This window comes from Perognathus longimembris, chromosome 4, assembly GCF_023159225.1.
Source record: "Perognathus longimembris pacificus isolate PPM17 chromosome 4, ASM2315922v1, whole genome shotgun sequence".
NCBI classification, from domain to species: domain Eukaryota; kingdom Metazoa; phylum Chordata; class Mammalia; order Rodentia; family Heteromyidae; genus Perognathus; species Perognathus longimembris.
In genome coordinates this window covers 29,567,661-29,582,646 of record NC_063164.1, presented here as the reverse complement: position 1 = coordinate 29,582,646, position 14,986 = coordinate 29,567,661, and the positions used below count along the sequence as shown (strand labels likewise).

Here is a 14,986-nt window from a genome sequence, read left to right as displayed (position 1 = left end):
ATAACCTTCTTAAAACTGCTCTGCAAATTCTAGGACAAACACTAGATCTATGGTTTTCCAAGACAAACAAAGGAATCACTGGTTCTATTACACAGAAAAAGCTAACATGTCTGCCAGTGATTCCTTATTGTTATCTGTAAATTTTCCAAATATTTCAACTCTGGACTACAGAAATAGCCAGAAGCTAATAAGTCTTTCAAAATCAGTACCATCAAGTTTGGGCAAAGACAAATTCCCTAAAAAGTATTGTAACCAGGAGTTCTAGGACAGGGACTCAATTCCAGGATTCCACATGCCAAGACTGGCCACAATACATCAAATAAAGAGACTAGTTGTAGTGAAGGGCAGAGAAGGACATTTATTGTGTGGTCAGGCACATTGCATGAAGAGGCACAGAGTTGAGCTTTAAGCTTAGATAAGATTGAGGCAAAGGGTGAGAGGTAATTCCTGTGTAATTCCCAGTCCCAGAAAAAGTGGGGCATGCCTAATCATTATCAAAGGGTCCAAGAGAATTGGTTATTGCTTCCATCACCCAAATGGAGCAATGTGAATAAGAAAGCCATTGTTGCTGGGGTGAATTCAACTATTGTCATAAGATGTTAGGCCTGTTCTTCCACTGTGAATGCAAGAGAGAGACCCAAAGAAGACAGATATAACATAGAGGCAGGGATACCAAGCTTTTATCCTGTTTTTAGTTACCCTCTGGACATTTGCAGGCCCAGATGAGAGTCAGTCCTATAAAAAAAACAAAAACAAAAATGGATCCTAACTACCTGTTATAATATTCTTAGTGGGATTTAAAAAAATATTATTTTACAAGAATTGAGTTTTGTAGGCTTACATTCAAATTAAAACAGGTGAAACCATGTACGTATTGCTACCCTGGACATTCCTGGGCTCCTTGTCTAGGAGCTAAGGCTATGATGAAGTCCTCCTATTGCTTGTAGCAACCACTTTCACAAGCTCTTAGAGAGAGTGCATTAAGTCGCTAGCCAGCTTGGCCATGAGTCACCTTCAGCAATTCTATTGTTCTATTTGCACTTTGCCAACGGGTGATTTGGAAACATATTTCTTTGTAAATACATTTCTTTCAGGTGATTAACCACACCAAAAATTGCTGTGCTCCACACTTACCATTCTAATTAATCAGGGAGCTGAGATCCAGAAAATCACAGTTGAAAATCAATCTTGGCAGAAAGTCTTGCAAACTCCATCTCTCTGAAGTTGCCAGCTATAAGCCAGACGGGTGCAAGGGGTAGGGGTGTAGAGCGTGTAGCTCGAGTGATAGAGCACCAGCCAAGCTTCATAATCATACATGAAGCTCTGAATTCAAATCCAGTTGAGGCAAGGAAGGAAGGAAGGAAGGAAGGAAGAAAGGAAGGAAGGAAGGAAGGAAGGAAGGAAGGAAGGAAGGAAGGAAGGAAGGAAAAAAGAAAGAAGGGAGGAAAATAGACTTACTGCTTTGTGATTATCTATAGTATATGCTTATTATCATACCAATTACTGTCATAAATTGGCCATACTGCCAAAGCAATGTACAAATTCAATACACTACTCATCAAAATCCCAGTGTCATTCTTCTCAGAAATGAGAAAATCCCAAAATGTATACGGAAGCACAAAAGGCCCCAAATAGCCAAAGCCATTCTGTGCAAAGAAAATCAAGGAATCACAATTACAGTTTTCAAACTATACTATAGAGCTATTGTTACAAATGCAGCTTGGTACTGACAACAAAACAAAGCAGCAGCCCTAAAGACCAATAGAACAAACTTGAAAACCAAGAAAAGAACATACATACCTACAGCCATATGATTTTTTTCAACTATGTAGCTAAAAATAAATGTTGAGGGAGAGATAGCCTCTTCAACCAATAGTACTGGGAAAACTATATGTCTATATGTGGAAGACTGACTCTGGATCCCTGTCTCTTATCTTGTACTAATACCAACTCAAAGTGAATCAAAGATCTCATGTAAGATTTGAAGCCTTGAAACTACCACAGCAAAGATTAAACACTGGAACTTATTGGCACAGGAAAGAAACTTCCTGAAATGAATTTCAAGGGCACAACAAGTAAGAAAGAATTGGTAAATAGAATTGAATCAAACTACAAAACTTCTACACAACAAAAGATCTAATCATTTTTAAAAAGTAGCTTTCAGAATGGGCCAACTTTGCCAGTTATATATCTAACTAGGGCCTAATAACTAGAATATACAATGAACTCAAAAACCTAAGCCTTCAAAAATTCAATAACCCAATTAATAAATATACAAAGAAGCTAAATAGTTATGTTTCAGATGAAGAAGTATGAAAGGCCAATAAATATATAAAGAAATATTCAACATCCCCAGCCATGTAGGAAGAACAGTCATTCCTTGTGTTGTAACTTTCAGAGTGTTTGATTTCTTAACTAGGCACATGCACATGTTTAATATCCCTCCAATGGAACCTCTGAAACCATGTATAAAAGACCATGCACTGTATACTATTTATTACACATAATCTTGGGCAATCTCCAGAAATACACCATATTCAAGAACAGGAAAATGTCTTCTGTGAAGTATATAATTGTTCAAACTAAGTAAGACTTGGCTTGGTTTTCTTTCTGTATTTTTAAGGCAAAAGTCTTGTTATGTGTCCCAAGCTAGTCTCAACCCTAGATCCTCCTACCTCAACCTCCTAAGCACTTGGATTGTAGATAACCTGAATCACTAAGTCAGATGTGTGTGTGTGTGTGTGTGTGGTGTATCTCTGTGTATGCATATGTATGACTGTCCTGGGACTTGAATTCAGGGGCAGGGCACTGTCTCTGAACATTTTTGCTCAAGACTAATGCTCTACAACATCAATCACAGCTCTGCTTCCAGCTTTTTGGTAGTTCATTGGAGATAAGAATTTCATAGACTTCCCTGCCCAGGCTGGCGTCTATGATCCTCAGATCTCAGCCTCCTGAGTAGCTGGGATTATAGGCACAAGCCACCAGTGCCTGGCAGCACACATCTTTTGATGAAAACATTGATCTTGTAACCGTCAAACTGTGGCTTTGTTTCAGGAGCTTTGGCTACTTCATTTGTGACTGCTTAACTATGAAACATTCAAATACTGGGCTGAGGATATGTAAAGTCATGGATTCTACCTCCAACATCACACACATACACACACACACACACACACACTCACACACACACTCACACACACACACCAAGTCCAGATGGCATGGTAACAGATTTCTGGTTTTATTTTCAGGCTGCTGCTCTGGTTCACATATACACAGATGGGTCTGTATTCATTGCTCATGGTGGAGTTGAATTGGGACAAGGTATCGACACCAAAATGATGCAGGTGAGAGAAATTGTTTCAATTTTACAATCAGCCAAAATTAGACTGTAGAAAATATTCCTAGACTCTAGGCTTTGTGATGCAAGGATCAGATACCCACAATGTTGCCTGTTCCGGTGATATGGAAATGAGCCAGCTGGTACTTAGGAAGAAGGCTTTCCCTCTCTTCTTTAGTGGTAGACATTTCACCAAAACTTAGCTTCCCCAGAGATCAGTAAGTGGCTCCTTTCTTGTGAATGCAACAGCTAGAATTTCTCATGGTCTCTGAAGCTCAATTGCAGGCAGCCAGTGTTCTCAGATAATTCCTGTACATAATCAACACAATGAACTCACACTTTCTGGTGCATTTTCCTTCTCCATTAATGAACCCACTTTCTCAAGCGCACTTTGTAGAACAGGCACCTGTGATAAATCTGGTTCCTTCCTCCAGGCCATCCATCCAGCAGGCCTGTCTGTGGGTGGTGCAAAGATGGCAGATGTGTGCTTTGTCTTTGTGTGATTTCCCTCTCTTTCAGGAAAAAAACTCCTTCCAACCTTGCCATGTAACATCAAGGAGTATTTTCCTAACCTCTAACACCTGAGAGGTTTAGAGTAGAGAGAAACATTTTAAGGAACGGGACTTGACTATATCTATCCAAACTACAGATGATGAAATCTCCCTATCATTGTATTAAATAGAACAAACTTGGTAGGCTTAAATTGTTTCCCCAGTTTCACCCTGGACCGGTACATCTGTCTCTGTTTTCCTGGGCAGGTGGCCAGCCACGAGTTTCAGATCCCCATGTCTCGCATACACGTGGGTGAGATGAACACCATGACTGTGCCCAACACAATCGCCACGGCAGCCTCCACTGGGGCAGATGTCAATGGAAAGGTTGTGCAGGTATTGATTCACAAGCTTCTGGCCTTCTGTGTGTCCCCAAACCCTTTTCCCAAGGAGCCCTGAGAAATAACTTCTCTAATGTGGAAAAATGGCTCCTGCTCCTTTTTCGTGAGTTTTGGAAAGAACTGAGTAAAACACCACCCCCTAGTATTTCTCTGTGCCACCCAACAGAGTGGGCACCTGAGTATTGTTTTTGAAGCATAAATTCTGTTTTTCCCTCTAATCTATGTTAAGAACTTCTAAGACTCTAATATCACAAAGGTGTGCAACTTGGCCTCTTTTCTGGGAGCTTTATCTAAAGCATGGAGTGTGTGATCAGTCTTTCTTCCCTCTGAGCACTTACAGAAGGCTGGGCTCAGGGAGAATGATAGGAGATTGCTGTATCTTGAGCTTGGTGTGAAAGCTAAGAGGCATCTCTTAGAAGTCTTTGAATGGTTCCTCTTTTGTAGCCTTGCCGTTTTACTATGCATGAGTAGGACAAAGTGACAAGTCTCTACCTAAAAGACTTCCTTACATGACAACAAAGATCAACACAAACTGCCTTCTTGGCAAGCCAGTCTTTAATTTGGTGTGAGTGTGTGGGGGTGTCTCTGTGTGTATGCTAGTACTGGGGCTTGAAGTCATGGCTTGAGTGCTGTCCCTTAGCTTTATTGCTCAAGGCTGGCCCTCTACCACATGAGTCACAGCTCCACAACTGGCTTTTTGTTGGTTAACTGGAGAAAAGAGTTACGCAGACTTTTCTGCCCAAGCTGACTTCAAACTCTGATCCTCAGATCTCAGACCTCCTGAGGAGCTGAGATTACAGGCAGGAGCCACTGGCACCTGGTGAGGGCAAAGGTTTTTATGGGCCAAGTGGCTGCTATCTGGAATAGGGCAAGTGCAATGCCCACTTTGAAAGGGTCAGATTTCCTTGGTTTGATCAGCTGACAAGAATAACTTAAAGGCTCTGTAACCATTTGGGTTATAGACTCTTCCTCCACACAACTTTAATGAGTACTTCCAGAGTAAAGTAAGAGAAAGCAGTGAGAGCTGTGGCTATTTATAAAACCTTCCAAGTAGGTTTTATTTTTAGTGACAATGTCAAACCAAGACACTTTGGAAAGCGAAAAAAGTCATTGCTGTTAACACAAAGATAGCAAGTGTTCATGGGATTGACCTGAGAAAATTAGAGGATGTGCTCACCTAGTGCTGATATCTTCAGGTCACAAACAAAATTTCCAAGGTGTGGGGAGTAAATATTACTTAAATAGTGAGAACAAGCAGAGTTATTTGGTCCAAGGGACGTTCAACTCAAAACTACACCTTTCTCTACACCAGGCTGCCTTTTTCTATGCCTGATCTTGGAAAAGCTCTTGCATTCTCTGCCCTTGGCAGTGGTTTTCATAGTTTTGTTAAATATTTGGCAAAAATTTTTACATGAAACTCTGACATAAAACAAATAAAAATGGAGTTGCTTTGGCTAAACCTGGAAAGTAGAGTTTGTATTCTTTGTGGATTCCCTTGGGGTTTTTTTTGTGTAATTTATTTAATTAAACACAAATTTTTTTGACAAGGTGTTGTGCAAAAAGGGTACAATTACATAGTAGGGCAGTGTGTACTTTTCTTGTGCTATCTTACACCCTGTTTTTCTTTCCCTTCCCTAGGTCAGGTAGACATATATACAATACACAATGTACCAAGAACATATACAGTAGCCATGTGGCCTACGCCCAAGAAAATTCGCCTAGGGCTTTAAATGTAATGTTGACATTAGATAATATGTCGACAGTAGTCTTTTTTTTTTCAAATTTTTATTATCAAACTTATGTACAGAGAGGTTACAGTTTCATATGTTAGGCATTGGATACATTTCTTGTACTGTTTCTTACCTTGTCCCTCATACCCTCCTACCTCCTCCCCCTTTCCCTTTCCCCCCCATGAGGTGTTCATTTCACTGACACCGAACATTTTTGCAAGTATTGCTTTTGTAGTTGTTTGTCATTTTTTACCCTGTGTCTCTCGATTTTGGTATTCCCTTTCAATTTTCTAGTTCTAATACCAGTATACACGGTTTCCAATATACTTAGATAAGATACATAGCTTTTGAGCTATTGTATTCCACTGAGAGGTCAATTTTTGACCTTTATATGTTGAGTAGTTTGGTTTTAGTTACATAATGTTGGGTCCCTGACCCAATCCTGTGGGAAATACCATTTGACAAGCAGATTTTGGTTTCACAGACCTGGTCTCTGCTGTCTCTCCGTCACCCCATCTTAACAGTCATATATCAGGGAGATCATGCCCCTCTGTTTTCTGTGTTCTAGGCTTGTCTCGCTCAACATTATTTGTTCAAGTTCTGACCATTTCCCTGCGAATAACAATATTTCACCATTCCTAATTGCTATGGAGTATTCCATTGTGTATAGGTACCATATTTTTTTGATCCATTCATCTGTGGAGGGGCATCTGGGTTGTTTCCATATTTTGGCTATTGTGAATTGTGCCATGATAAACATGGAAGTGCAAATGTCTTTTTGATATCTTGGGACCTGTTGTCCAGGATAGATGCCTAGGAGTGGTATGGCTGGGTCATAGGGTAGGTCTATATTGAGCTATTTGAGAAACCTCCATACTGTTCTCCAAAGTGGTTGTACTAATTTGCACTCCCACCAACAATGGAGAAGGGTTCCTCTTTCCCCACACCCCCTCCAGCATTTGTTGTTTCCTGAGTTCAGAGTATAGGCCATTCTAACTGGAGTGAGGTGGTATCTCAGGGTTGTTTTTATTTGCATTTCCTTTACTACCAGGGATGTTGAACATTTCCTCATATGTTTCTTTGCCATTTTTATCTCTTCTCTTGTGAAGTCTCTCTTTAGCTCCTTTGCCCATTTCCTAATTGGTTTATTGGGTTTGGAGGGGCTTAGTTTTTTGAGTTCTCTGTAGATGACAGATATTAGGCCTTTGTCTGTTGCTGTGCTGGTAAATATCCTTTCCCATATGGTTGGCTGCTTTCTATTTTGGTGGCTATGTCCTTAGCTGTGCAGAAACTTTTTAATTTGTAGTATTCCCATTTGTCGAGTCTCTCCCCTATTTGTTGTGCCCCTGGGACTTTATTCAGGAAGTTCCTTCCTGTGCCTATAAGTTCTAGTGTCTTTCCTACTCTGTCCTTCAGTAGTTTCAAGGATTCAGGTCTGATATTGAGGTCCTTGATCCATTTTGAGTTGATCTTGGTGCATGGTGATAGGCTTGGGTCTACTTTGAGTTTTCTGCATATGGCTGCCCAGTTCTCCTAGCACCAGTAGTTGAAGAGGCTCTGTTTATTCCATTGTATGTCTTTAGCTCCTTTGTCGAATATCAGCTGACTGTAAGAGTGCGGTTTTATTTCTGGATCTTCAATTCTAATCCATTGGTCTTCCGGTCTGTATTTATACCAATACCAGGCTGTTTTTGTTATGATGGCCCTATAGTAGAGCTTGAAGTCTGGTATTGTGATACCTCCTGCATTGCTTTTTTTGCCTAGAATTGCTTTGGCTATTCTAGGTCTTTTTCTGTTCCATATGAATTTACGGATTGCTTTCTCTATTTCAGTGAAGAATGTAACTGGGATTTTGATAGGGATTGCATTGAATTTGTATAACAATTTGGGCAATATGGCCATTTTCACTATATTGATTCTGCCTACCCATGAGCATTGGAGGTCTTTCCATCTCCTTGTGTCTTCTTTGATTTCCCTTATTACATTTTTATAGTTCTCATTAAATAGGTTCGTCACTTCCTTGGTTAGGTTGATCCCTAGGTACTTTATTCTTTTTTTGGCTATTGTAAATGGAATTGTTTCCATAATTTCCTTTTCTGCTTGTACATTGCTGGTGTACAAAAAAGCTGCTGACTTTTGTGGATTGATTTTGTATCCTGCTCCTTTGCCAAAATGGTTTATTAGGTGTAGGAGTTTGGGGACTGAGTTTTTTGGGTCCTTCAGATATAAGATCATGTCGTCTGCGAATAGGGATAGCTTGATTTCTTCCTTGCCTATGTGGATCCCTTTGATGTCCTCCTCTTGCCTTATTGCTATGGCTAGGGATTCCAGCACTATGTTGAAAAGAAGTGGGGAGAGTGGGCATCCTTGTCTTGTTCCTGAGTTCATGGGGAATGATTTAAGTTTCTCTCCATTTAATATGATGTTAGCAGTTGGTCTGTTGTATATGGCTTTTATTGTTTTGAGGAATGTTCCATCTATTCCTGTTCTCTCCAGAGCTTTTAATAAGTATGGATGTTGTATTTTGTCAAAGACTTTTTGGGTATCGACTGAGATAAGAATGTGATTCTTGATTTTAGTTCTGTTTATGTGGTGAATTACATTGATTGATTTACGGATGTTGAACCATCCTTGTGACTGTGGGATGAAGCCTACTTGGTCATGATGTATAATTTTCTTGATCAGTTTCTGGATCCTGTTAGCTAATATTTTATTGAGGAGCTTTGCGTCTGTGTTCATTAGTCTGTAGTTCTCTTTTTTTGTTGGGTCTTTGCCTGGTTTGGGAATGAGTATGATATTAGCTTCATAGAATGAGTTTGGGATTTTTCCCTCTGTTTCTATTTCGCTGAAGAGTTTGAGGAGTATTGGTATTAGCTCCTCACTAAAGGTTTTATAGAATTCATTGGTGAATCCATCTGGGCCTGGGCTTTTCTTTGTTGGGAGGTTCTTGATTACCCCCTGTATCTCGCTGTAAGTTATTGGTTTATTTAGTTGATTTATTTCTTCTTGGTTCAGTTTGGGCAGTTTATACTTCTCTAAGAATTGATCCATTTCTGTAAAACTATTGTTTTTTAGTGAGTAGAGGTTCTGGAAATAGTTCCTTATGATTGTTTAAATATCGTGTGTACTTGTTGTAATTTTTCTGGTGGAGTCCCTGATTTTATGTATATGAGTCTCTTCTCTTCTTTTTTTTGTAAGTCTTGTGAGGGATCTGTCAATTTTATTTATTTTCTCAAAGAACCAGCTTTTAGTCTTATTTATTTGTTGAATGGTCTTTCTATTTTCAATCAGATTTATCTCTTCTTTAATCTTTGTGATCTCTCTCCTCCTAGTCATTTTAGGTTCGATCATTTCTTGTTTCTCCAGTTGTTTTAGTTTCATCGTGAGGTTATTCACCTGCTCTGCTTCCATTCTTTTAATGTGAGTGCTGAGGGCAATGATCTTGCCCCTCAGTACTGCCTTAGCTGTGTCCCATAGGTTTCTTTGTGATGTATTTTCATTGTCATTGTGGCTTATGAATTCGTTGATTTCATCTTTAATTTGGTCTGTGGCCCAAGTGTTGGATAACAGTGTGGGGTTTAGCCTCCAAGAATGTGTATAGCCTCTGTGGTAACCGTTGTTATTGAGGGTTACCTTTAATCCACTGTGGTCAGATATAATACATGGGATGATGTCAATACTTTTGTATTTGCTGAGGTTCTTTGTGTGGGCTATGACATGGTCTATTTTGGAGTATGATCCATGTGCTGCTGAGAAGAAGGTGTATTGGGTCTCTGTAGGGTGGAAGATTCTGTATAGATCTGTCAGATCCATTTGGGATATGGTGTTACTTAGGTCCTCAGCTCCCTTGCTAATCCTCTGGGTGTTGGATCTGTCTCTTGGAGAGAGTGGGGTTTTTAAGTCACCTACTATGATTGTGTTTGGGTCTATCTTGTTCTGTAGTTCTGTGAGAATTTGCTTGACATATGTAGAGCCTCTTTTGTTCAGTGAGTATACATTTATCACCGTGATGTCTTGATTCTGGATTTTTCTTTGTATTAAAATGTAGTGACCTTCTTTGTCTTTTTGAGTTGATTTTAATGAGAAGTCCAGCTTGTCTGAGATCAGGATGGCTACTCCTGCCATGTTGGTAGGTGTGTTTGCTTGGAAGATCTTGCTCCATCCTTTCATTCGGGGTCTGTTTTTATCCCTTGCTGTAAGGTAGGTCTCTTGTAGACAACAGATGGCAACTTTTTGTTTGCGGATCCATTCTGCCAGTCTGCTCCTCTTTATCAGAGAGTTTATACCGTTTATATTCAAAGAGATCAAGGATAAGAGTGTTTTTTCTCCTTCCATTTTCTTGTTGGGCTGTTTTTCCTCTTTTTTTTTCTTGTCTTTAGTGAGCTGCTCTTTCTGTTGGGCTCTGGCTATTGTAGTTTCTTTCTGTTTCTGTCTGTGTGTCCTGTACGATTTCTCTTGGGTGGGATTCCCCTCTTAGAATTCGCTGTAGGGCTGGTTTTTTATTCACATACTCCTTTAGATCCTCTTTGCTATGGAAAGATCTGGTTTTCCCCCCGAATATGAACTCTAGCTTCTCTGAATATTTTATTCTAGGTTGGCAGTTGTTGGCCTGTAGAACTTGGATGGTGTTCTTCCATTCTCTTCGCACGTGGTAGGTTTGTGTGGAGAGGTCTGCTGTTATTCGGATCCTCTTCCCATTGTAATAAATTTCTTTCTTCACTTTGGCTGCATTCAAAATTTGCTCTTTATTCTTGAGATCTGAAGTCTTGAATATTATGTGCCTTGGTGTGGCTTTTCTGGGGTCTGGTCTGCCAGGTGTCCTATAGGCTTCAGTTACCTGGATGGGGTCCCTTGTGAGATTGGGGAAGTTTTCTGCAATAACTTTATTGAAAATATGTTGAAGCCCTCTGCTCTGGTATTCAGCTCCTTCTTCTATTCCAATTATGCGCAGATTATATCTCTTGTCTTTGTCCAGTAGCTCCTGGATTAGTCTGCCCTGGAGCTTTACAGTTTCTTGTAGTGTGGTAATTTTCTGGTTCTTCTCGGCTGCATCATCATCCAAGAGAGAGATTCTGGATTCCATATGGTCAATTCTTTGTGCTGTGGATTCAATTGCGGAGTTTATGGATGTCAGAGCTATTTATGGTTGCCAGATCAGCTCTGATTGTGGAAATTTCTTCCTTTAAAGAGTTGTATTTTAAATCTATTTTTTCATGCATTTCACTTCTCAGGATGTTAAGGTCTTCTTTAACGGGGGTTTACACTGTATCCATTTTTGCTTCCATGTCTTTCTTGGCTTCTTGGATGTCCTTATAGACTTCCACTCTAAACTCCTGGAAGTGTTTTCTGATTTTGTTTCTGACACTTTCCATCATTTCTGCTAACATGGCCTCAGTTGTTTTTTTATTCTCCATCTCCTCTTCAGTCATGCTGCTCCTTGGAGCTGGCGAGTTGGCTTGCCCTTTGATGAACTGTGTTATATTTCTTTGTGATTTGTGCATCTGGAGATCTGTGGGGTGGCTTCCCTGGTTTGGCTTTGTGCTGGTTCCCGCTGGTCTGTCAGTGGGAGACTTGTCTGTGTTCTGGCTCTGGGTTTGAGTTTGGCTGTTGAACCTTGCTGCGCAATGGGTGAGCGTGACCGTCTCAGTTGCTGCCAGGGTGGTCACCCTTCCTGCACTTGGGGGTGGGTAGGTTCTGTGTCTTTCTCTGCGGGACAGTGTCCTGCCGCTGTGTTGTGCTGACCCTAGCGTGCCCCTGGTGGGGGTTTGCTGGTCGCTGATTCAGCATGGCGTGGAGGCTTTTCTCTTCTTTGGTTCTTTTTTCCACTCTGTATCTTGGTCAGAGGAGCTCACCTCTCAGGCGGTTCGTCCTCCTGTGTGGACCGCTCCCGGGCCGGTGTTGTTGAGGGGCGGCCCACCCACTTGTGCGAAATGCGCCAAACTGAGTGGGTGCCACCGCTGGGGGGTTCTGCCCTCCTATGCAGGCGCACTTACCAGAGCGGGCGCTGCCGCCGGGGGAGGGGGACCCCGCCCACCTGTGCGACGTGCGCCTACCACAGCGGGTGCTGCCGCTGGGGGGCCCTGCCCACCTGTGTGGGGCACGACTACCAGAGCAAGCCCTGGGTTGTTGGGTTGTGCTTGCTCCCTCCTGCGCGTCCTCTGTGGGGGGCAGTATGTGTGGGCCCCAGTGGGATCAAGTGTCCGGGCTCCAGTTAGCGCCCACAGACTGTGCCTCCGCTGCAAGGGGGGCACGTGATTGGGCCCAGGTGTTCCTGCTGGGCTGGTATTACCCACCAGCATGCCTGTAACCTTTGCGCGAGGCCCAGGCGCCTCAGGTGGGGCTTCCAATGTCTACCCGTCCCCAGGCCCCTGTTAGGAAGCGGGCGGGGCCTGTGCGGCTGGTTCAGGCTCCTCTGCTGCCTTGTCGCTGCTCCGCCCTTCCCCTGCTAGCTCCTGTGTCCTCCCAGAGCCTGAGGGGACCTTGCTGCCTGATTTGGGGGTTCTTTGTTCCTTCGGGGTGGGGAGGGGAGGGAGGGATCTCTAGCTTCTTTGTAGGGTTTGGGTCTCTGATAGCTGGTCTCACGTTGGGGGAGGGGGCAATGGGGAATTCACTGGTCCTGAATTGTGTGTGTGTCCCGTGCCACCCTTGGCCCTTCGGGGGTGGGGTGCTGGGGTGTGGCGAACAGTCATTTGGTGGTGGCGACCCCGGCTCTCCCCTTCTGCACCGCTCGGTTTCCCCACCGCTCACGTCCGATCCCGGCCGTGCAATCCCGAACTTCCTGTTGTCGCCGTGTGCTCTCCCTGGGGTCCGTGGAGTCCTGCTGACTGGACTCTGCGCTCCCGGCGTGAGTTTTCAGCAGTCGGTCTGCCATTTGCCAGGTCCCCTTTCCCAACCTGGCCCTGTTCGGGCCAGGGTCAGCGCGTGGGGGGAGGGTACCCCAGAGATTCTCCAGCTCCGTGCAGGTTATAGGCTCTTCTTTTTGTTTCCTGTGTTTCTCCACTGCTTCTGGCTGCTGGGTTTGCTGGGTTCTTGATGGGGTGTTGGGTGCTGGAGTTCCCAGCTCGCTATTCAGTTGGAGCGAATTGGGGTGCCTCCCTACTGTGGCAGCGCCATCTTCCTCCCTCCCCTTGGTTTCTTTTCTCACTTCCTCATCTGACTCCCAACACTCTACCCTTAGTGCCACTCCCACAGGGGGCACCAGGGCCTGACCATTGTCCAGATGTGGAGACAAACCTGATGGGGGGTATCTGAAGGGTAAGGGGAACATGATGAATGACACAGAGTGAGAAAATGATGTTTGTTAGTCCTCCCTTCTAATATTGCTCTGTGTCCTGTCTGTCTTGCAGAATGCCTGTCAGACTCTCATGAAACGCCTGGAACCCATCGTCAGCCAGAACCCTAAAGGCACCTGGAAAGAGTGGGTGAGTAGGCATAGCTGAAGCCTACAGAGCTCTTTAGAACCACTTGGTGGAAGCAAGTGCTTGGTGTGTTGCATCCTGCATGGCTTCCTCCTCCTTGCTCAGCACAGGGCAGTGAGTGATTCCCTATCCTCAAGGGATTGACAGATCACTGGGCATCCTATGAAACCTCAGATTCTGATTTGGTGGGCTTGGGGTAGGCCTCAGATGCTGCATTTCCATAAAGTTCCCAGGTAACACTTAAACTGCCAGACCACACTTTTAATAGCAAGAGAGTAAAGAACAGATGTAGATCCACAGTGCATCTTGCAACCAGATCTTATTGGACCGAAATTTCTGGTTTACCTGAGAATGCTGTTCTTAGGTAAATGATGTTCTTAGGTAAATGCACCTATAGCTGATTAATTAATTACTAAGGAAGGTAGAGTCTGTGCCATCTATTTCACTTTTAAATATGTGAACAGAAACAAAGCTATACATTTAAGAGGAGTTCTTAGCTATGCACCAGTGGCTCACACCTGTAGTCCTAGCTACTCAGGAGGCTGAGATCTGAGGATGGAAGTTCAAAGCCAGCCCAGGCAGGAAAGTCCATGAGACTCTTATGTCCAAACCACTGGAAAACCGGAAAACTGGAAGTGGCACTGTGGCTCAAGCTAAAGAGCACAGGGATAGTGCCAAGGCACAGAGTTTAAAAAAAAAAAAAAAGAGTTCTTGCTTCAATATTGGATCAAGTTTTGAAAAAATCACCTCCACTGAAAGCTCCAATTACTAATTTGATATGTCTATTTCAGGAATTCATGGAAAAAAAGATAAGAATCCTTAAGAATTAGCGGTTGCTTTTCTTTCAGAATAGAGGGTTCACATTTGAACATGACCCAGATAAGAAATTATGGGGGCAGAGTTTCTTCAATTCTAAGAGTGCTTAATTCGTGCTGTTGGAAAGTGATTTTGAAGTTTCCTGGGAAACCTACAGGGAGCAATGATGGATGGAACCAAAGGATGGTCCTACTTTATTGATCCAACCAACTTACTTCTTCTCATGGTTCTGACCATAGCTCTAGCTCCAGCACTAGCCCACCCCCCTGGGGTGGGGAAAGGAAGATGGAGATCCTGTGTCATATTTTGCTTGGGGACCTGAATTTAGAATTCTGCCATAGACATTTATTTTCTTTGCTTCTCCATTTGTTCTACAAATTGATTCGCCCAAACAGTGACTTTATCTCCTCAGGGGAAGTCAGACAAGCCAATCAGACTTCAGGAGCATGTATCAAAACCCACAGGGGACAACCCTTCATCAAAATTGTATTCCCAATTAGAAGGGAGAGTATGACAGCCAAAAAGTAGCTATTTCCCTGTGTCCTTCTTCTTTTTGTCCAGTTGTATATTTCTCCTTGAATATTCTTCTTCTTTTACAGGTCAATGAAGCTTTTACACAAAGTATTAGTCTCTCTGCCACTGGATATTTTAGGTAAGGAGTATCTGATGTTGTCCTAAAGTTATTAGCCCTAAAAATAGACAAGGGTTTTTGGAAAGGTGTGCTTGGTTGTTTACATTTTCAATATTAAGTCTATTATTTTTTATTTTATTTTTATTGAAAGGGGGGGAG

The 14,986-nt window shown here is 42.7% G+C and overlaps 1 protein-coding gene across 1 annotated transcript in view; it reads left to right on the top strand.

The window, feature by feature from the left end:
- LOC125350417 (aldehyde oxidase 4-like) overlaps positions 1 to 14,986 on the top strand; it is a 133,317-nt gene that overhangs the window by 27,602 nt on the left and 90,729 nt on the right. Inside the window, 4 exon segments of the mRNA XM_048345002.1 lie at positions 3,252 to 3,347; positions 4,099 to 4,227; positions 13,309 to 13,383; positions 14,796 to 14,848. Coding sequence (XP_048200959.1) covers positions 3,252 to 3,347; positions 4,099 to 4,227; positions 13,309 to 13,383; positions 14,796 to 14,848 — 353 coding nt within the window.